General features: G+C 36.8%; 1 protein-coding gene across 2 annotated transcripts in view; it reads right to left on the bottom strand.

The window, feature by feature from the left end:
* The window catches only part of robo1 (roundabout guidance receptor 1), a 665,579-nt gene that overhangs the window by 546,256 nt on the left and 95,140 nt on the right, over positions 1–24,183 (bottom strand). For both annotated transcript variants that reach the window (XM_012956257.3, NM_001102701.1), the window contains 1 exon segment: positions 19,127–19,245. In XM_012956257.3, coding sequence (XP_012811711.2) covers positions 19,127–19,211 — 85 coding nt within the window. In that variant the 5' untranslated portion in view covers positions 19,212–19,245.

The raw sequence follows: 24,183 nt of genomic DNA, 5'->3' as shown, positions 1-24,183 counted from the left end.
TTTCTTTGTTTTACCACTTCCACTGTAGACATATCCCCTTTTAGATATGTAACCCAAGCCCCTTCCAAGCCTTGCTGATATCCAATTGGTCAGTAACTGAAGAGTTAGCATCACTGATGGTGATTGGTCAAGCACAGCAATAAAGGAGGGCATGAAGGTTTAAATAACCTCTGTTGGATTGTTTTGTGTTGTTGGAGTGTTTTCTGCTCAGGGAGTAGAGCTTGGAGACTGGAAATAAGCACACTGGGGTGAAAACTCGACATTATCACACCCTATTCTTTTCAGCAGTTACATACTCTCAAAGCCTTATTCAGAATATTACACACCTGCAATCTATATACCTACTAATGTACCTATAATTCATTTTATTATTTAGATGACTTTCTAGGCCAGCGGGGGTAAACTACGGCCCGTGGGCCACATCCAGCCCTTTGTTCTTTTTAATCCAGCCCGCCGAGGATTGGTATGTCTCGCTTTGTCCCAACTCCGCAAGTCTCATCACGCGAGACTTGGCATCAAGCCTGCACGTAAGCGCTGGCCCAGCCCATCAAATTTTAAAAGTCAATGTGGCCCCTGAGCCTAAAAGTTTACCCACCCCTGTTCTAGGCAGACCATATAGGTTAGTCATGCATCTTCCTTTTTGTGACACTTTTCTAAATGTACATAATGCCTTAAAAAAAAAAACGGGCAATGAAGTTTGACTGAGCCCTCCCCCCCAGTGCATAGATAGGTAGATAGACAGACAGACTGATAGATAAACTATAAATGCATTCTCATATATAACAATATATATACTGATACCTATACTAAACTATTTTAAGATTCTAAGATCTTAGAAGGCATTGATAGTATCTACCATCGCAACATCACCCAGAAGGGCAATTCACAACCTCACTACCCTCATAAAGAACCATTTTGCTTCTTTCAATGAAAATTCTGTTCCACAAGACTGAAAAGGCAGACTCTTGCGTGCAACAGAACTTGCGGTGAAAAAAGTTTCCAATATCTTACAGGAAGAACAAATTTCAGTTGAGTCTTAACAAGCATTTTGCAGCAATTAAAATTCCCACTGCAGCAGCTGTCTAACATTGTCTATCAAATATTACACTGTATAAGAATTTGCATTTCTTTCTCTCTTTTGTAAAGTTTCCTTTATTTCAACTTGTATTGCTTTTTGCCAACCTTGTTTCCATTATATGTATATTTATAGTAGTCAGAAAAATATGAATACAGTATACATTATGTATATTCAATACCACAACTTATTCCAATTTATTGTTGACATTTATAAGGAAATAGAAGGCCGTTCAGCTACTAGGAGAGTTCACATGTTCATTGCCACTGCAGAAATGTATTCTGTATCTTGAAGACATGTGGGTCAGTAGTAAAAGGTAAAGGGATACAAGGAAACAATGACTACATCAGTATGGTTTTCTGAAAAAATAAATATATAAAATCTATAAATATTAAAAAAATAAAATAAAATTGTACATTCAGAGAAAAACAAAAGGTATAGAAAATTAGATTTTCAGAAGTCATTGAAAAAGTAAAATTTGTAGATTAGGGATGGGTGAAATTGTTTGCAAGGCATGGTTTCGCAGTGAATTTCCATGTTTCACCATTGCCATAATAATTCTATGTACAAAAATTTTTTTTGGAGTGTGAGACAACTATTTTTGCCGCGCAACTTTATTGCCATTTCACCAATCTTTTGAAAGATTCACAAATTTTTCAGCGGGACAAATTCGCTCATCACTATTGTAGATGGGCGAAATAATTCACCAGGCATGGATTTGCAGCAGATTTCTGCGTTTCACCATTGGTGGATTGTTTTGCGAAACAGACGTCAAAATTTGCCGCAGAATTTCTTTTTTTTGATGCACAACATTTTCGTTGTTTCGTGATTTTTTCTTCATTTTGCAAATCTTTTTTTTCCGGCGAAATGGGACAGATTCTCTCATCATTATTGTAAACAAATGATATACAGGTATCGGACCCCTTATCCGGAAACCCGTTATGCAGAAAGCTCCAAATTACGGAAAGCCTGTCTCCCATAGACTCCATTTTAATCAAATAATTCAGAATTTTAAAACTGATTTCCTTTTTCTATGTAGAAATAAAACAGTACCTTGTAATTGATCCCAACTAAGATATAATTAATCCTTATTGGATGCAAAACAATCCTATTGGGTTTAATTAATGTTTTATTGATTTTTTAGTAGACTTAAGGTATGGAGATCCAAATTACGGAAATACCCCTTATCCGGAATACCCTTGGTCCCGAGCATTCTGGATAATGGGTCCTATACCTGTACTATAATCTGTCTTCACAACAAGACATCCATATGAAATTCATCAAGGTAATTTCTTCTACCCAACACTTTAGTATGTCATCTGATGACATAGCTTGTTTTGGTGATGATCTTTTTTCTTTAAAAGCAAATCTTGCAATTATGTGGTTGGGGAGGGCGCTAGGGGCATGCCAGTTTGTGTGCCCCATGGTGTAGCAGCTGACATTTTTGCAAGCCTCTATTGAGAGTAGACCCTATCAAAAATCTGCAAGAAGGTACAATGTAAGTTCTACCAGTTTAGTAGATTGGGTTCCCAGCACTGATATCACAAAGCCTTGTTTTCTTTCTAAGAAGGTAACAGTAAGAATTGGCTGGCCCTGAACTATACACAAAATTATTCCTGGTCCTATAGCATAAATTACTTTCAGGTGGTTTGAATGAAAGCACTTGGATCACACAGTATGTGCTATAACTGGATATATAAAACTTCTGTTATTATTTAAAACCCCTTTTTCATTAATTCAAGGACATGAATATGTATACAGAATATATTGCTCCTCTGTATAGATATTGCCTCTGCATTGCAGACTGAGAAGCTGTGCCAAGATTCTGTCAGCATGAATTAACAGAAAAGGTGGTCGTGTTAGTGCTGACTGAGAGGTTTTGCTCATATTCCACAAGGTGACTGCTACATAAATTGATTGGAGAGACAGCCCCAAAACAAAGGTTATGAATTTCAATAAAGAGGAGTACGACATAAGGAACATGTTGTACTTCTCTTTGCCTTGTTGTTTTCTCTTTGCCTTTATAACAATAGTTATGATATAGTATATATAATATACTCAAGAAAGTGGTAAAACATAATTACTTGTAGGCCAAAGTTTACCATGAATATAAATGACAGAAGATAAAACATTTGGCCCATATACAAAACTTTTTTTTTTTTTTATTAAACTCTCAATTCAAACTTCATTAAAATCATCTCAGATCTCTTACCTAGGCTCTTATTCAACTGATACAGAATTTTCCTAGTAAACTAGCTGTTACAATCTCATTTGGAACAATCCATTTAGAGTATTGTAGACAGCCATTAAAATGGCATGCACCAGAATGATTCAAGCTCAGGTTTGGCTTGCTTATATCTAATGGATGCCTTCATTTTGTTGAATAATAGGGGGTCTCATTTATGGGGGCCTACATAGGTCAAAAATAATTGAGGGAGATACGATAATGATCTTGTATTCAGAGCTTATACTGGAGCTTGAAAAAAAGGCCGGTTGGGGCCTGAGACGTTGCTTGTACTGTCCAGTGTATGGCCGAGAAATTCTCCATACTTGTGCTGTTCATTATGGACTTGATGTACTTTAAATCCATGCATAAACTTGCTCTGACTCTTGGAGGCTTATTTGTCAAGATTTGTATTTATGAAAATTATGTATTTTTTCTAAAGTAACCGATGACCTGTAACATTGTGTAGGGAAGTAGGGACATGACAGAACTGTGGGGGGTTGTGGAGCCTCTCCCAGTTGGTGGGAGATAGGTGGTTTCGGAAGTCCCAGGGACAACAATGTCAGTAGGGGTATAAAGAGTGAGCTAGGATTTTCCCGCTTCCTATTCCACCTTAGGCAGCACAGGAAAACGCCCACCCTCCCTCCCTATAGGACTGTGTTGGTGCTGAAATGTTGGTGGTGGGGTGGTTGCAATGGTTATGTTAGGAAGGAAGTTGAATGATTAATTGGTGGCTGGCTGGTTTGGGAGTAGGTGGTTCCTGGCTAAAATGGCAGCTGGCGGCGGTAGTTGTGTTGCACAGTTATAGAGTTGTTCTGGTACATGGTTGTTCAAGAGTTAATTGTTGGTTATACAAACATTCATGTTATTTTGGGCTATGTTTGTGATATGTCATTTGTCCTTTATGGTATGTTTTAAATTAAAACTTCAGTTGATAATGTTCTGTGGCCTTTTCATCCAAAACTGGTGTTTTTGAGGATTGGAGGAATGGGAGGGGTGAGAGATTGGTTGGCAAGGGGTCAGGTCCCAGGAATGCTTCTGTCATAAACTTGAAGATTAATAAAACTTGAATGATTGCTTCATTATCAAAAGCATTAATCACAAAATCCAAAGATAAAAAATGCTATCAAATAAAAACCGTGACAAAAAAGCTTTTCACTTTATTTTTGTTTAATACATTTTGAGATTCAAGTTTGAGATAGTGGTTCACTAATACAGGTGCAAAACGTTGCACTGCGGCAACTAGATCCCCTAGTGCATCCTTACCTGAGGAAGCCAAATCCATTTGGGAACTAGCTACAACTTGCGGAGGCAAAATGATTGTTATAGATGTGCTGGGAAGGGGTATTGATGACCAGAAATGCTATATGCCACTAATAAACATCAGCAATCAGACTTGCAAATGCCATTTTAATACAGAGAGCTGGAAGCAACACAATCCTGTCTTGAACAAAAATATTATTGAATGTTTTGACAAATCAGATTCAATTAATATAAGAATAGGTGACCACCAAATGCGGTCTATGGGACCTGGGACAATCTTTGCAACATTAATAGTAATAATAATAATTAAAATAATAATATCAAATTAAAATAATGATCATTAATTAACTCAATCTAGAATTGCAACTGTTGTGCACAATGAACATTGAATTCTCATAAATTCTGGCAAATCTATCAAACAATAAACTGCACAAGTTCAGATTTAAATAACCTTCATTTGTTTCACAATGGGCATGGAATCAGCACAAAGATATTTTGCACAATGATTCACAGTTTGTGAACTGCAATTACCCATCAGAATACAGATTTGCAATCCATTTTATGTTCTCCTGAGCAGCTAATAATAATTACAACAATAACTATTATTATTATTGCAGTTTAATTTCACTGAATGAATCCTTCCTGGCTAGACTCTTGCTCCCTGCTGAGTTCTTTCTATGTGAGCAAATTTTAATATTCCCATAAAAACGATTCATTTCAATGTTTGTATATAGATACATTGGAGTCTACACACTGCAAGTTCTGGTGTAGTTATTGATACATTGTAACCACTGATTTTCTTGTTGGTTCTAAATGGGCCTGGTCAATGTCATATAGATTACAAGGAGTGTGATCACATCTAATGATTATTCTGAGTTTTTCTAAACAGCTGAATCCCTTTGAATACTATTATTTACTCATAGTCCATCATGCCTTCCAACAGAAATAGCTTAGTTGTTTTATTGAATGCAAGATTCATAGACCATTGGATCAACATTATGGGCAGATGTGGGGAAGGTTGTCTAGGCTTAGGCTTGGCGAGAAATGTAATAAAAGTCTGTAACAAATTTGCCTTTGTGTGAATATTATACAGGTTTTGCAAATGCAGCAACCACTGTTTGCGAATGTTATTGTTTGTGAATGTGCGCAGTGTATGTTATAAAATACATTAATGAAGAAGTTATTAAGTTTGCTCCAAAAGATTACTCCACCTTTTAACAATGCCTTAAGAGTTTGCAAAGCACAATTAAAATTCGCAATTAGTGATGAGCGAATCTGTCCCGTTTTGCTTCATCAAAAAATTCACTAAACTGTGAAAAAAATGAACAAACTTTGCAGACTTTGTTTGATGCGACCATGACTTTTTCTTCACTCGCCATGGAAAATTTTTGTGGCTGTTTTGCGAAAAAATCTGACAATGGGGAAATGCTGAATTTTGCCTCAAAACCATGTCTGCCGAAAAATGTTGCAATGATATCATGAAATGCCAATTTTTATTCTTATTTGTCCCATTTTTTTCTATTTACAGTCTTTTATTACATTTATTACATATTCCCTCGTTAATCTGGAGCATCTGCCACCATCAAACACAGGTTCTCCTCTGAAATGAATGCCTCACGCATGTAAGATAAATCTTTACAATCTACCCCATTTCTTATTAATTTATAGGTTAATTCATTTGTAGAATGAAATCCTGGGTTTGGCAAGCTTAAAGAGTAGATCAAGGCACAACAATGAAGCAAAAGGAGTCATTTACATTACAGCCCCCTGCACTCTGCTATGGAGCACAGAAACCTGCGGCTAGCCCCTTGATTTGAATGCTGTCTGGGTTTGATTGCTCTGTCCGATAATGGCGGGTAGTGGGAGGCAAATAGGTGTTGTCCCACCTACCGTCTATTCATCCCCTCTGAATGAAATGCAAGTTAGGGTCTTTATAAGTGAAGCATTCTCTGGGGCACAAATGCTTGTTAGATAAGCATTAAGGGGGCACACTCTTACTCTTTTCAGGGGTAAAATGAATACATATTACGGTAAATGACCCCTAATATATATTCAAAGTGTTGAGACTCTTAACTTTTGCTTACATTTTTGCAACTGCACAAAATATCTCAAATCTGATTGGTTGCTAAAAGCTTCTGTACTGCTGCCAATAAGAGTCTTAATATTAATAGACAACATCTGTCATTGGCTCTTTCATTGCCCTTTTACCTTCTCAAAGGACACAGTCCATTTATCACCAATGCCAATGTTCAAAATAAATCACAATGGCATCAATGATGGAAATGACAATCATGATGAAAAATAATGATGTTAATGTTGGGGAGGTAAAATGAACTAACACAACAGAATGATGCACAGGGCAAAGTAAAAGCCCACAGCAATTCATATGGATTGTGACCTGTCTTCCTAAGGGGTCTGCTGATCTCATAATATTTTATTTCCCCCCCTTTCATATCAGGCTGGTAAAAAAAAATATTTTCAATAACTCAGTGGCATTGTACGTCTTTTTTAATAGGAAAAATGAATTAGGTACATGGAAAAACATAAGTGAATGTAATAATACTATATATATCATTTAAAAAAAAATGTGAGCAAATATTCAGTTTGTTCGATAAATGTTTCCTACATACATTGACCAAGTTTTTTTTCTCTGGACACATGAACTTTGAGGGACCCAGCTGAAAATGTTGGTTTTCCAAATAAATGCACAATTAAAAGCTTGTAAGTCCTGTGAGTGTGAATCTTATTCGCATATTTGAATATATTGTGATATGCTGTCTTCTTGTACACATCATTTTTGAGGAAATTAGCTATGGTAGGCAGGTAAGCATAGGATCTGGAGCATAAAGACAGGGACACCATGTCTTCTGGCAAAAACACAGGCTTATTTTGGGCAAATTTTTTCCAACATAACAGTTGGAAGGCCGATCCTACTCTCCCTCCATTTATTCCAAGGACCCATTTACCCAGTTTCTCCTAAACCAGCAACATAAAAACAGGATTACCTGCAAAACCAGGCATTTTTCCTAGTGTTAATTGTATATCACCTCCAGCACTGGGGAAAATACACCTAAAAATATCTTATTCATTGCATCTCTTATAATTAATATATCTGGAAACCCATTATCTAGAAAGTTCTGAATTATGGAAATCTCCCATAGACTCCATTATAATCAAATAATTCTATTTTTTAGAAGTTATTTCCTTTTTCCCAACTAAGATATAATTATCCCTTATTGGGGGCAGAACAGCCCTATTGGGTTTATTTAATGGTTAAATGATTCCCTTTTCCCTGTAATAATAAAACAGTACCTGTACTTGATCCCAACTAAGATATAATTACCCCTTATTGGGGGCAGAACAGCCCTATTGGGTTTATTTAATGGCTTTAAATGATTCCCTTTTTCCTGTAATAATAAAACAAGTACCTGTACTTGATCCCAACATATATTAATTACCCCTTATTGGGCGAACAGTCCTATGGGTTTATTTAATGGTTTAAATGATTCCCTTTTCTCTCCTAATATAAAACAGTACCTGTAACTTTGATCCAACTAAGATATAATTACCCCTTATTGGGGCCAGAACAGCCCTATTGGGTTTATTTAATTGGTTAAATTATTCCTTTTCTCTGTAATAATAAAACAGTACCGTGCTACTTGATCCCAACTAAGATATAATTACCCCTTATTGGGGGCAGAACAGCCCTATTGGGTTTATTTAATGGTTAAATGATTCCCTTTTCTCTGTAATAATAAAACAGTACCTGTACTTGATCCCAACTAAGATATAATTACCTCTTATTGGGGGCAAAACAATCCTATTGGGTTTACTTAATGTTTAAATTATTTTTTAGTAGACTTAAGGTATGGAGATAGAAATTATGGAAAGATCTCTTATCTGGAAAACACCAGGTCCAGAGAATTCTGGATAACAGGTGCCGTACCTGTCTGATGGACTGCAGGCTCTGTTTGGACCCAGGCTCTGTTAGTTCTACTACATGTGAGTGCCAACATTTAGTGATATCAATATTTTAAAATACAGGTAGATACTGTAATCTATTGTTTAAGCAAACAATTCTTATTTTATTTCTTTTTTACAAAACATTCCCAGGTCCCTAAAATTCCATTTAATAAGTAACATACCTGTCTTCAGCTTACAATAAGCAATGTATTTGTTTTGTTCAAAATCTATTTACCATAGATATTTTATCACATCAAATATGTATAAAAATCATGCAGATATTTCCTTCCGGACTCCTTGAGATACAAAAGGTATAGCATCATTAATTCTGGCCTCTAGGCAGGACACACAATGCTAACCTCTACTGTAATTAAAGCCATGTTTGAACATTTAAAGTATATGGTTAGCTGATGGTTTTTAAAAAGGTCCCCCTCCGGCAACATTTCTGTTGATCCTGACCTAAAACAATCCCTACAGAAAAGTAACTCTTCCACATCAATGTTTGGGAATACCGAATAATGATCAAAATATTCATACAAGATCTAGTGAATCTATCCTGTTTTGCTCTGCCATAAAACCTGCAAAACTGTGGGAACAGCAAAAATGCACAAATGCAAGTCAATGGATATTTTCTCACACTGACTTTCTCACAATCTTTTTTCATGCAAAATTCATTGGAGTCTATCCCCATATGTAATAAAAGGCAAAAAGTTTGCCCAGGAGCAGTAACCCATAGCAGCCAATAAGATGTTTGTTTTTAAACAGGTGATCAATAAATTCTACTTGCTAATTGGTTGCTATGGGTTACTGCTTCTGGGCAAACTTAGTGCCTTTTATTACATAACACAATTAGGACATTTTTTCGTGAAGTCTTTCTCCCGTAGTGACTTTTTTCAGCAGTGACCTTTTCTGTGAAAAATACATTGGGGTCTCTCGGCATTTTTCATGATGAAAAATTTTGCAGAAATCTCTTGAGGCTGTTTCGCAAAAATATTCACCAATTTTACATTGAAATGCAGAATTTTTCACAAATCCATACCTATCCATACCATATCCATCACGAATATAAACCTAATAAAACAATTAAAGCAGCACTGTATGCTTTTAAAGAAATACTTGTTGTTCTAGCCCCGGGTGAACGATACTGAGAATAGATACAAGGAAATCAGGAAATAAGGATTGCAGTATTTCAGTGTTGGTATTAAAGAATTATAGTACAGGTATGGGATCCCTTATCCAGAAACCCGTTATCCAGAAAGCTCCGAATTATGGAAAGCCTTTCTCCCATAGACTCCATTTTAATCAAATAATTCAGAATTATAAAACTGATTTCCTTTTTCGCTGTAGTAATAAAACAGTACCTTGTAACTGATCCCAACTAAGATATAATTACCCCTTATTGGGGGCAGAACAGCCCTATTGGGTTTATTTAATGGTTAAATGATTCCCTTTTCTCTGTAATAATAAAACAGTACCTGTACTTGATCCCAACTAAGATATAAATGATTCTTATTGGATGCAAAACAATCCTATTGGGTTTAATTAATGTTTTATGGATTTAGTAGTAGACTTAAGGTATGGAAATCCAAATTACGGAAAGATCCCTTATCCAGAACACCCTTGGTCCCGAGCATTCGGGATAATGGGTCCTATACCTGTACCAGTAGATTCTTTGTATGTGGTTACTTCTTTAATCTGTGCCAATGACTACCAAGATAACTTTTTTATGAATATATATACATAAACACCAGTCCTTGGAGTGTCAGCACTCTAACGCAAAAAATAGTTATCACGGGGTGCACTGTCAAATTAAATATACAAAAAGCTTTTCAGACCGGAACAGTCTGTAATATCTTCACAATTTTATTGTAGACACATTGTCCTAGGACCGAAAACTGGGAAGATTTTGTACAATGTGTCTACAATAAAGTTGGGAAGATTTTTACAGGGTGTCCCGGTCTGTTTTATTTGCCTTGATGTACTCTAGATTTACATTTTAGTCTAAGTAATGTCACTGAGAAATGTAAAGCAAAGGAATCGACAGGGAGTCAGGAATAAAGGTGCGTGCCTACTATAGTATGAAATGGAACGCTTGCCTTGCACAGAATACATTGGCAGAAAGATATTGTCAATTTGATGGCACGCTGCGTAAAACTAGAAAGAAACACGTGCAACAGAACCTTCAATATAACTGATTGACAAACGGACTAATCCCACCTCTACAATGATACCCTAGGAAAGAGAGAGATGGAGTGACACGTTCATAGAGATAAAGGTTATTTTGCTCTTAAAGAAACACCTTCAGGCACAATAATAACAGATGCACTATATAACCTCTATCAGTCATCATCTAGAATTCTGTCACTTTCTATTAACCAAGCAATAGGGATAAAAATTACTTGTAAATGTCCATATGAGCCACTCAGTGTGCTCCACTGCATTTTGATGACTTACTTAGGCAAAGAGAGCGGCACATGTGGTTTTCTAGCCTGTGTTATCACAACATTCCTGTTATAATCTAAAGTGAATAGTAGCAGTTGCCACCACGAGATTAGAAATACGGATTTCTTCATTAAACCTGTATTTGTTGCCCAGCTTTCTTCATTCAAACAATTAAATCAGTCCCTTTGCTGCAAGACTTGGGCTAATAAAGAAGGTGAATTGATGTACAGCTGGCATTTTTGGTGCATTACCATGACACACACAGAGAAATACTCCAAAAGCCCTTACTCATTTCTCCTGTAATATTTGTCCTCTTTCAAGATGTGACATTTGTATTGATAGGATTTCAAGCCTTTGTGGTTTTTCAATAACAAAATATAGATGAAAAAGTCAGGGTCACCTTCTGAAACCACTATTTTTGAGGCAATCAAAGACATTAACACAATTGTCAGTTTCAACGTGAAAGAAAAGTTTTATGATTGACACAGTAATATAGAAAAAAAAATCCCAGATGCTTTCTAAAGTTCATTTTGACAGCATTTTTTTCTCATGTCTATATAGATATGATATATAATATACAATATTTATACCTGTTTTTCGCAGAGACAGTTATAAAAAAATCAAGCAATTTCAATTTATAAAAATAAAAAAATGAGAAAATATATTTCAAAATATAGTATATATATATACAGGTATAGGACCTATTATCCAGAATGCTCGGGACCAAGGGTATTCCGGATAAGGGGTCTTTCCGTAATTTGGATCACCATACCATAAATCTACTAAAAAATCAATAAAACATTAATTAAACCCAATAGGATTGTTTTGCATCCAAAAAGGATTAATTATATCTTAGTTGGGATCAAGTACAAGGCACTGTTTATTTCTACAGGGAAAAAAGAAATCAGTTTTAAAATTCTGAATTATTTGATTAAAATGGAGTCTATGGGAGATGGCCTTTCCGTAATTCGGAGCTTTCCGGATAAGGGATCCCATACCTGTATATACAATGTGTAAAATGTAGTAAACTACATTTATTACTATGTAATTACTACATTTATAAAAAAATGTACATTAAAACATTCTAGCTGGAGATGAGTAAAACTATGTATGTATTTATTTATATAGCACCACAATAGTACACAGTGATTTACAAGGAGCAAACACGGGTATAGTTATATTAATTTATACATAGTGCTGGGCGAAATAATTTGGCAGGCATGGATTCGCGACAAATGTTTTTGTAAAATGGGCAACAAAATTTGCCGTGGAAAAATTTGATGCGTGACAAACAATTGTTGTCCGCGTCAAAAAATTGTCACCTGCATTAAAAAAAATTACCTGTGTCAAAAAATTTTTGGCATTTTCGCTGTTTCGTGAATTTTTCACAGTTTTTCCAGAAAAGCAAAATGGGGCAGATTCACGCATCACTAGTTACACAATGAAAATAAATAAATATATCTAAACATATAGATATTGTTGCTTTTTTTACTCCAGATGAAGGTTTCTGTGTAGTGATGAGCGAATCAGTTCCGTTTCACTTCGCTATTATTTTGTTACTTTTTTGACACCGGTGACAATTTTTGGACTTGCAGCAAATTTTTCTGCAGCAAATTTTTTCATCCATTTCGCAAAACAATCCGCCAATGGCGAAACGTGGAAATTCGCCGCAACTCCATGCCTGGCAAAACATTTTGCCCATCACTATTTCTATGTGAGACTGAAACATTAAGTAATAAACAGGTCTGGATTTGTGGAAAGGCCACAAAGGAGTGGCACAAATTGGGGGGGCGGCATGCACCCCGTCGCACCAAAATGTTAAAGTTTTTCTGGCATACAGAGCAATGGGGACCTCTCCCCCACTGCTCCGTATTTGATTGTAAAGCCTCGCACATGTGGGATTGCGAGTTTGTGCAGTCGCTGGGGGGGGGGGGTGACGGACAGGGGGCGGCCTCAGGGCGCCCAGCTTACAAATTCGGCCCTGGTAATAAACCTTTATCTCTTTTGCATTTACATTTTTTGTTTCATAATTCTTTGAAATCCTCGGAGTGCTGTTCTTGTTTCAGTGTATTTTTTTGGTACTAGCACCCAGATTTTGCCGCAAATGGTGTGCAAAATGCATATAGGGAGAAGCAGATTGGGACAGATTCGCTCATCAGTAAAAAATGTTTTTTTTAGGTGAAAGAAAACCAAGGCAAAATTTCAGCACGGATTTGTAAAAATATTCAACAACTGCCAAAAACTTTATAGCCACTTTGGTACAAAAGCCAGTATAACCAAACTGTATATTTCCTTCTATCTTCTTGCAAAGTAGCAGTTCTGTAATGCTGTATCGTTTACAATCTGTCTTTTTGTGTCTACATCGCAGAATTCTGTCATAATGGTCAAACATATCATCTGAGACCAATTATTCATATTACTGCAGGATTAATTAGCAGAATAAGACTGCATATCAAGGGAAAGTAAGCAGCTCCAAAGCTGTCTCTATGTGACACTGGGGTAGATATTGTAACGAGTCACTGATTAGCACTAGTAAAAACTAAAACAGAAAGATTGAAAGGGACAGAATGTACCTGTGTTCAGCGTTACAGTATTTCAATGCAATCAGCTTGTATCTAGAATGCTTGGGACCTGGGTGTATCACCATTAGTGTTTAGCAAATTTTTTTGTCAGACATAGATTTGCAGAGAATTTCAGCATTTTGCTGAAAAAAAATTTGTTGCGCGTCAAAAAAAGTTGTGATCGTGTCAAAAGGGGCACGGTTGCGTCAAAATAGGCATGGTCACAGAAAAAAGATGAGTGTGGCAAAAAAAAACATGTGCAACAAAAAAATCACGCAACAAGCACTTTTCGCTGATTTTTTGCCATTTGGGGACAGTTTCGCTCATCACTAATCACCATTAGTGATGAGCGAATTTTTTCGGCAGGCATGGATTCGCAACAAATTTCTGCATGTTGCCATTGGCGAATTGTTTCGCAAAACTTCCGTTAAAATTCGGCGTGGAAAAATTTGGCACGCAGAATTTTTTTTCGAGCGTCAAATTGGGCACGGTCGCTTAAAAAAAACGCAGGCAACAAAAAAATAGCCATTGTAACAAAAAAATAGATGCAGGTGACAGAAACCAGAGGGTGCCAGAGGTTCTTGCAAATAACAAAATAATAAGTGTTTATTGAACATCCACAGGGTTACTCACAACTCACAATACAGCTTCAGAGGCCAGTGGTACAGGCAACACCACATACAGAGTGTAATACAGACTGACACTCCCCTGCGGGCAGATTGGCAGGAATCTCACTTCACCTCTGAGACACACCCTGTAGTGGATCCCTCAGGGAATTCTCTATCCTGATTCCCTATTCACTTGGATCCGTACACTACAGGCAATGTGGCCTGGGAGAGATACCTCCAGAAAAACTGCAAATCCTATGCAGGAGCTCAGTGCTGCTCATTCTAGCTCAACCCTAACTGCCTTACACCCCTAGAGTGTACTATAAAGGGAGCTACACCTGCCACTATCTAATGCCTCATTCACGGGGCCCTGTTCCCCGACTTCACTGGGCCTGGGGCCCATGGCCTGGACTCTCAGCACACATCCACCCTCTCTCTAAGGTGAAAGCAAACAAACAGGAAGGTGCCACTCCTTTCCCAGCACTATACCAAAGTGAGGCAGTATGTTGTCACCATACCTTCTAACCAATAGCACACATGTTAATGAACTCACTTAGATACATTCCCTTCTGCCCAGCAACTAAGGGAACTGAACCTGTAGGGATTTAAAGCCATAGGGGCCATTTAACCCTACAGAGGGCATATCAGGGAAAGATCAACTCATTTGACAATCTCCCCAATCTTTTAATGTATGGCCAGCTTAACTTTTAACAACCTGAAAACCAACAATAAAAAAACCTTGTATATTGTTTACTTCTAACTTTTTTTTTAATTGGAAGTCGGTTTCCATTGTAGCATGTTGGTTATAGGTTTATTTTTATCATCTCTTTTGTACTCAACTTATACCATTGTCTAAACAAAGCATTAAAAGTTCATTGGTTTAGTCCAGCCTTACATACCAAGGCACCATTTAGGGGGTTATTGATCCCTATTACTTGTGGCAGCAATAAAACACTGCTACTCACCCCAGATAGCTTCCCATTCAGGTGAATGTTTTTAGGTAATTTTTATTTCCAGATGCTACAGTCTTTTTACCTACACAACATAATAGATGATTGATGTGCAAGTGTTCAATTAGCTGTCAGGAATGATTTTAATTTAAAAGAAACACATTATGCTTGAACCCAGTAAACACAATACTCTCCCAAATTCCATTATTTTTAATAACTTTCTACAATAGGTTCACACCAAATTAATTATACTAAGGTAAATGCTTGCATTATTCAAATGCAGTTTTATTCAAAAGGCAATGTTTCCTTGTAGTCAGAGTTATTACTTTTGTTCCAGTCATAATCCTATAAAGACACAGAAAAGTGGCATTCTTTCACATTTTATACACATTATATTTGTTCAGACATAAAGAATTAAAATTCAATAAGCATTATACTTTAATCCCCTCCTCTTTTTCTGTATCGCTAGGCTTTCCCCTTGTTTTAATTATCTAAAAAAAGTATCTTTGTTCCTTTCTATGCAATTTTTCCCTGTTATAACATTTCCCCATGTATAAAGAAATACTAGCAAATGGCATTTGCTCAGTCCCTGTATCTCATCTGCATGTACACTAGAGATATATCTAGAGCTCCTGTTATTTCGCTCATAAATAAACAGTCCTAAAAAAAAAGGGAAGGGGGGGGGAATCAACGTTAAAACCCTTTTATAGTGGAAATCGAATAATCTTCCTATACTTATTTGATCTGGCATGAATTGTCGTGCATGGCAGCCCTATCAGAAGACGAAAGCACTTTTTGATGCCTTCTTATATAAAGTAATCAGTCAGTTCAGGTCCAAGGCTGTGATGAAAATTACTAAGAAGGGATGAAATCACAATGCCACCTGTGATTTTATTCTGAAAATAAATTGATGGAAAGAGCAATACAATGCAAACTGCCTCTTTAGAGGATTCTGTAAAGCTCTGATGAGATTGAAGCCAATGCAAGTAGATGGAGTTAGTTATCATGGAAATAAGTTGAGCTCCACAGGTGCTCATTTTAGAACAACGGTAAATATCTTTTTGACAGGTAAATTGCCTCGGATGGATTTCCAACTCTCATATCTTTCATCCTAATGCCATCATTACTGATCTGAATATGAATTTGAGAGGTTCACATATGCTTTTTTTTCTTACTTAAGAAATGCTTTGCATGTGTTCTGTTATATTTTGGGCATTTAAAATGTTGGAGCGTTACAAGCAAAGTTATGTTCATTCTGTAAGAAAATACATTTTTGGATTTGCAACCCTTCACAAACCTATGGTGAGAAACTTTGTGGACATTTGGAAGACTAGTACACAAATAAACTGCATCACAAATCTGTGCAATATTATTTGGTTAGCAGCTGTACTAACATTCATGACTGTGAAAGTGCAACATTACAGTTTTAAACTTATTTTAAAAGCACAAGTTAATTATAACAAAGGCATCTTTAAAAGGAGAAGGAAAGTCATTTTGGCATTTTACTGCAGGAAAGGGTGATGTTCCGTGTTAGCCAGTCAAAAATGTTTACAGGGTAACCCTTTTGAAATAAAAAATAACAAAAGTGGTATAAAGGTGAAACCTTTATTGGCTAACTAAGATAACCATAGCAAGCTTTCAGAACATTTTAGTTCCTTTTTCTATTGGCATTTTACTGCCAATAGATTTGCCACATTAGTGCCACCTAGAACACTATATTTATTCTGCAGAAAGCTTTACCATACCTGAGTAAAGAGCCCTAGAAGTTTTCTATGTTTGTTTTAGATTGTGGCTGCCATTTTAAGTAGCTTCTACAACTATAGCTGTTTGTAGCTCAGATCACATATTCCTAAGGGTGGGGGGGAGTGAGTTTTATGAATTTTTATGGGAGGGGGGATCAGGAGAGGGGAGAGAGGAGAGAACTGCACGGACTCTGGCCCCTGGAATGAAGGATTTTTCTGAGAGAGGAAGCCAGATACCCAAGAACATGTTTACAAAAAAGGAGACAAGAAATCCTGTGTTTCTTTTGATAGAGGACTCAGTGCAGCGTTTCCGTGAGTGCTTATGGCTGTATTTACATAGACCTTTCTGATAAAGCTTACTTAGTTTTTACCTTTCCTTCTCCTTTAAACAACAGAGCAGGAGCACTTTTTCCATGAAGCCAGCAATATTGTAGGGGAGCGTAAAAAAGAAACAACTGGTGCAATACCTAAATGAATTAAAGTGCAAGTGTGCCAATATCAGTGCCTCATTCTCTTGAAAGTGCAAGTGCTCAAATCCTTTTCATGCAAACTTATGTAAATGTAGATGATCTTAATACCACCGTCTGGCTGAATCACCTACTCACCAGATGCCCATATAGCCAGGCCAAACACCAATCCCTCAACAGGGGCCTTCTTTGTATCCTGCTTGGATACCCACTGCAAACAAGATGCGCCAAGATACTGTAATAATGTTTTAATGTGAAATAAATAAAACCCCAGAGATTCAAACAAGCATTGAATAAAAAGTACACCACGCTTCCTCAGGAGGTATAAAATATTCTATAACACATGGCAATGATGTAATGCATAACTGGATGCAGTTGTACCCACATTGGTGCTTTAAGTTAATAGATCCTTGAGTTTTTCTGGACTAGAGTAATGTGTGAATAAATTGCAAAGCTGATGGGTAGGAAATCCAAGGCTTCTGTTTGATACCCAGTGGCTGTTAGGCCTTATACTACATTTACTTTATATGTTAACTTTCTAGGTATGTCACAGTGCTCCATTGTCATAAGCCCCTAGATCTGAATAAAATTCTACAAAAGATCTATTTGAGTCCTTATCTTTTTGGGGTGGAAAATGATAAATACACAACAGCATTTTAGTAGTTGCATGTAAAGCTGACTTGCATTTTATATATTCAGTACATTAGATATAAATGGGGATGTAATTCAAATCAGGTGTGAGAGCATGGTGTTCTTAAAGGGCACAATCTACACTTTTGTTGAATATGACCAAATACACAGAGTAGAATGAAAATAATTCCTATCTACCCTTTATACTTTTAAATTTGTTAAATCCCCTGGAATAAAGATAGTAGCAGAAAATTGGCCAGATATCATCCAGGAAGGTTTTCCATCTGGTCGAGGACCTCATGGAAGCACTGAGGCAGTCCAGTCCCAACAATTTTAATTGCTGGCCATTATTATCCAATCATTGACCCAAGGACCAATCGGATCAGCTTGATATTGCCCAGTTTAAGATGGGCATATCGGGAAGAGATTCACTTGTATGACTTATCAAATGAGTGGATCTTTATGTTCAAGGCCAGCTTAAGGTTCTGATCCTCTAGCCTGTTCCTGGTAACTCCGATTACTGCCAACGCTGACCCTTGCCGGTCTAATGAATACATCTTCCCTTTGGTTACCTGAGTTTTGGTTTGAAACTATGTACCTGCCTGTTCTTTAGTTTCAGCTTCCTCTAAAGTTTCTTGGCCTGCTGCTGCTTCCCCACAGAAGTTTCCTTTTATTTTCCTGCCATCCCACCAGCGGTTCCCTTTATTGCCAGTAGGAAGGCATTTTGGGTAGATTCAATTTCCTCAGTAGTCAAGATTTAACCACAAGCGACTAATCTTCCCATGTGCCACTGCTCTTAAAGACATACTTACACCATACTAATATGTTTAAACAACGGCTATCCAGTGTAACCTCAAGAACTACCTAATATCCTGAATTGAACTGCATACCAGTTGTAACCCATTTTCACTGCTGGACTGGGTGCTTTGGCCAAAGTTTTAACTGCTGAATGATCTCCTTCAGATAATTTCAAAATATTCCTATATCTTGTTCATTAGGCATACACTGAACATTTTGTTCAACCATCAACCATACCAATGCCATTCATACACAAATAAGCACAGCTGGATCACTTATTTGTCAAATTTCTTACATTTCTTACTTTGAATATAAGCCTTGAAAAATCCCATGCAAGATAAGCTTCAAATCTACTATGAAACAAAACCTGTGTAGAAAACAGTGTAGAAAAACTAGAACCTACCTGGAATCAGTTGTCCCACCAATGGCTGGAAAAGTAGACCAGACAGTGCCACCAGAAACATAGCAGCAGTGTTGGGAAGTTTCATGATTTCTCCTCTGTGCGCATTACCTCCGTATTTGCTAGAATATAAAAGAAAGATGAGAATATTCATCACTGTATGTCAAATTGAAGGAGAATAATGACAAGTGACACAATTGATTTAGAATGATACATTTCATTTCAAGTGAAGTTTAATAAAAGCAAACTCCTTTATTATTCACGGGCTGAGTGAAAGCAAATTATTAATATCTAAACCTTAATGTAGCTCATTTTCTCATGCTCTGCTGGGTCAACTTTTTATTTTCTATAATTAAATTTGCATGTCAATTTTATGCATAGCAGGAGGAAAAAAATAACATTAAAGATTGTCACTGTGAGATATTTATTTATCGGCACGCATTTCATTCTGTGTACAAACAGTACTTTAGTTTTGATAAGATAGATTCTTCCCGACACAATATACGGATGGTCTTACAGATGCTGATATTATAATCATTTAATAAAATGTATTAGTAATGCAATGAAAGACTCCTTTTATAATACTGTATATTTCTGCACAAATACTGATTTATTGCACAACTTTGGAACCTATCTCTAGGCCTCAACAGAAGTAATAACAACACTGGTGAATTTCTTTGCTATTTCTGTTGCTATTAGGTTATCGTCAAAACATGACCCACGCTGGTGAGCCCTGAGCACAGGTTTTAAACTAAAAAAAAATCAGACTTTAGAGAATTTACTAATATCCCTTGTGGTAAACGACTGCTAATTAGCAGTCATGGGATTTAATGTTTTCTTTGAACTGATAAACGTCCCTCTACAGTAAAGAAAATTCTTTCCTATGGGTGATGCCACACGTAACTTGAACTAACAACTTGTTGTAGACCTTGTAGAATACAAGACGTAGATTATAGACAGAACTTATGGAAACAGTTGATGCTATTTTATGGCACAACTAATATCCAAGCCCCTTTAGTGGTGTTACCAAGAGAACATGTCAATAGTAGTGATGAGCGAATCTGTCCCGTTTTGATTTGCGAAACGGTGAAACATTCACGAAACAGTGAAAATGTTGTGCGTCAAAAAAATTGTCGCCCGCGGCTATTCTTTTGTCGCCCAGCTATTCTTTTGTCAACCACGGCTATTCTTTTGTCACCCACGGCGATTGTTTTGTCGACCGCGACAATTTTTGGACGCGCAGCGAATTTTTCCGCTGCAAATTTTTTCATCCGTTTCGTGAAACAATCCGCCAATGGTGAAATGCGGAAATTCGCTGCGAATTCATGCCTGGCGAAACATTTCGCCCATCATTAGTCAATAGAAATAACCAAAACAACACATATATATGATAACATATATACAGTATGTATGAACGCTGATAAGATGAATATTGCTTATGGAAAAATACTTGCGCCTAAGTTTACATTTGTTTTATAGGAGAGCTTTTCTCCACAAGGTTCAGAAATTGAGATACACATGAGAAACTATTCACAACAATTTTATATTATTTATTTTGTACTTACTACCTAATGAATGGGTCAGAAGAATCTGACAGATAAATCAGGAAGCAACATTACTCCTATCATATCCTAACCTGTGACAACTTTGCTCTACATGAATTTTGATCTTTTGGTTCAGTCTAGTTTTACGGATATGGGATCCTTTATCCAGAAATTCATTATCCAGAAAGCTCTGAATTACAGAAAAGCCATGTCAATCATTCAATTCAATTTTTTTCTCTGTAATAATAAAACAGTACCATATACTTGATCCCAGATAAGATATAATAAATCCATATTGAAGTTAAACCAATTCTGTTGAGTTTAATTAATGTTTAAATGAGTTTTTTAGTAGACTTACGGTACAAAGACCCACATTATGGAAAGATCCTGGCATTAGCCAGTGAAAGGTACATTGTACCCTTGCACAGACCTGGACTGAGCTTCCAAATGGTTTCTGGAATTTCAAGTACACAGAGACCCAAACAACCCCCTGCTATCCCAAAAAATAGTGATTGTCTATGGCATTTACAGCAGCCCTTCTGCTAGAACCCACAAATTGCCAGTCCAGGGCTGTCCTTGCACACAACATGGGTTTACTCCAGGTACTCCATTTTCCTTCCACACTCCAAAAACATACAGGGAGGATAATTTGTTTAGAAAAAACTTGCCCATAAAGTGTGTGTGTGAATTTGAAATGGACTTGCATGGTAAACTTCATTGGGGTAAGGACAGATGTAAGTGCTGCAGAATATGTGGGCAATATATAAATAAAAGATACGAGGAATAAGGATTTAAAAAATGATTAAGCTCAAAGATTTTCACCAGTATTTTTAAAACAAAAGATGCTGTTTTTGCTAGCTGTATGTGTAACAGTAGTCAAGCATTACTATTATTGTGACTGGATCATTATATCAAGTAAGACAGAATTCAGAATGATACTAGATAATGAACAAAACCATCCTTTGTAATGTAGCTGCAAATATTACATTACGGGCTGTGTTTATCAAATTTTGATAATAGTACTTCCTTCATCTTGGCTTACATCAGTCTGGATTAGCAAGCATATTTCAATGGAAGGCCAACTAGAAAACCTTTTGGGAAAAAAAAAATCCTATCTTTGGATAAAAGTATAAAAAACACAGGTAACAAAATGCTGTGGAAAAACTTTTGAAAAAGTAAAGTGTAAGGGAAAAGTAAAGGAGATTCAAGTAAACAATACAATTTAAAAATGTATATCTGTGCCAATGTAAGAGATGTCTAGAAAAAGAGTAAAAGGCCTTGTCCTTAGATGACAGAGGCACACAGTAAGATTAAGCTGTGTCCTTATAATGGCTTATATTATTGCAGTTGTTGGCAGTGGGTGAAATGTAATTATTGACTTATTATGTCTGGTTCATTTTCAGTCTTACGTTGCTGTTACAATGGTTAAAAGAAAAAAAAATGTTCTCATCGTAGTTATTAAATACATTTCAGAAAGTCTTCATAAATCAGCCATTCTTGGCAGTCTTATAAAATAAAACAGTCAGCTTGGACTTTGTTCTACAGTAGTTGTGATATTTATTGGAGTTATGAGAGTATAACAAACAGGTCAGGCTTGGAGAGAGGTGCATTATCTGTGGATGAAAACTTTCTTTTGAGTTCCCCTGCATATCCTGTTATTTAAATCCTTATAAATGATGCTTAGTGATGTCATCAGTTATAATCAGTTCTTAGTGATGTAATTTCTGGCACGTGATTCACTTGTGTGTTATAATAAAAAATGTAGTCCCTGTTGTAAAATATAGAAATAATAGAAGACACCTCGGAGTTCCATGACCTTTATTAAATCCTTCGACCTAGTGCATTTATATGGTGGTGGAACTCATTATATTTTACAATAGGGTGCATTATTCACTATATATTACTCCCCTGCAATCAATCTTAAACTCTGCTGCCAGGATCCTCCTGCTCTCTCCTAAAAGGGATCCTGCTCAGCCTCAATTAAGCTCACTAGCATGGCTGCCTGTCAAGCAACGGATAGCTTACAAAATCCTTCTGCTAACATTCAAAGCCCTTCACTCCTCTGCTCCTCACTAAATTTCTTCACTGGTCCCCCTACATGTTCCTGGTCGTCTCCTCCGCTCCTCTCAGAGCCTCCGTCTCTTTACACCATCCACACCCACTGCGCTCTCTCGTCTTAAACCTTTCTGTCTCGCTGCTCCTTACCTCTGGAACTCTATCCATGAATCCCTCCGTAGGGAAAACTCACCCACTCTCTTTAAGAAAAAACTAAGCTGTTACCTTCTGGAGCACTAAGACATTATTTTGCCCAGTCCTGCGCTTAAGGGCAAATGCCCATACCTGATGAACTCTTACCTTCCAGTTTGTGCCTGTATGTTACCCAACCACTCAGATTGTAAGCTCTACGGGGCAGGGACCTCCTTCCTACTGTGTCTCATACCACATGGCACTTATATATATATATATGTATACATATATGTATTTATTGTATTTATTTATTATATCACTTGTCCTCCCTGTGTGTAATTTTGTATTCTGTAAGACTGTACAGTGCTGCGTACCCTTGTGGCGCTTTATAAATAAAGTTATACATACATACATACATATATAGTTGTATCTGGTTGGCGCCATTGCAAAATAATTGAATAATTGACAATCATCTGGAAGTTGGCTGTGTATTGTGCTGCTGCAGTACTACGGCATATATTTTTAATCTGCTATGTAAAGTGCTTTTTCTCCTTTTTTTCATTAGAAAAGCTACCCACATGGCTACACAACAGCTTTGTTTATATAAACTATAGTAGGCTTCCAAGCAAACACACAACTTCAACCAGTGCAGGACATTAGAATATAATATCGGAATTACTTTGATACACTTTCATTTTTGGTGTTACTGTTCCCCTCCCATCTCAGGCCCTAGTTAATACCATATTACTTACAATTCTCAGTGTATGTGTACTCCTCCCATTTCTGTACTGAGATTGAAAATAGGTCCTGAATAGTGATGGGTGAAAAAATTCAGCAGGCATGGATTTGCGACGATTTTCCACGTTTCACCATTGGCAGATTTTTGCGCAAAAGGGGCAACAAAATTCGGCATGGAAAAATTTGTCACGATCGGCAAAAGAATTGTTGCGAGCCCTAAAAAAAATTGTTTCTCATCTGAAGAATTGTCTCACGTGTCTAAAGAATTGTCTCTCATCAAAAAGAATTGCCTCTCACAAAGAATTGTTGCACGTCAATTTTTTTTCACGCAAGACATTTTCGCTGTTTTGCGAAATGTGGGAATTCACAGCAAATTCATGCCTGGGGACACTTTTGAAAGATTCACTAATGTTTTGGGACAGATTCGCTCACCACTAGTCCTGAAGTTTAATGTATCCAAATGCCCAGACCTCCTAACACAGGTCCAGTATACAGTTCTGGTTATACTACAGCCCCTTTGGCATTTGCCAGTTTCCATTTTGTGAGTATTGTCCTGGTCATCTCTGCAATATCCAGTTTCATTTTCCACTT

The sequence above is a fragment of the Xenopus tropicalis genome, chromosome 2, assembly GCF_000004195.4.
Source record: "Xenopus tropicalis strain Nigerian chromosome 2, UCB_Xtro_10.0, whole genome shotgun sequence".
NCBI lineage: Eukaryota > Metazoa > Chordata > Amphibia > Anura > Pipidae > Xenopus > Xenopus tropicalis.
Note: the sequence above shows the minus strand (reverse complement) of the source record. Positions and strands in the feature narration are given on the sequence as shown.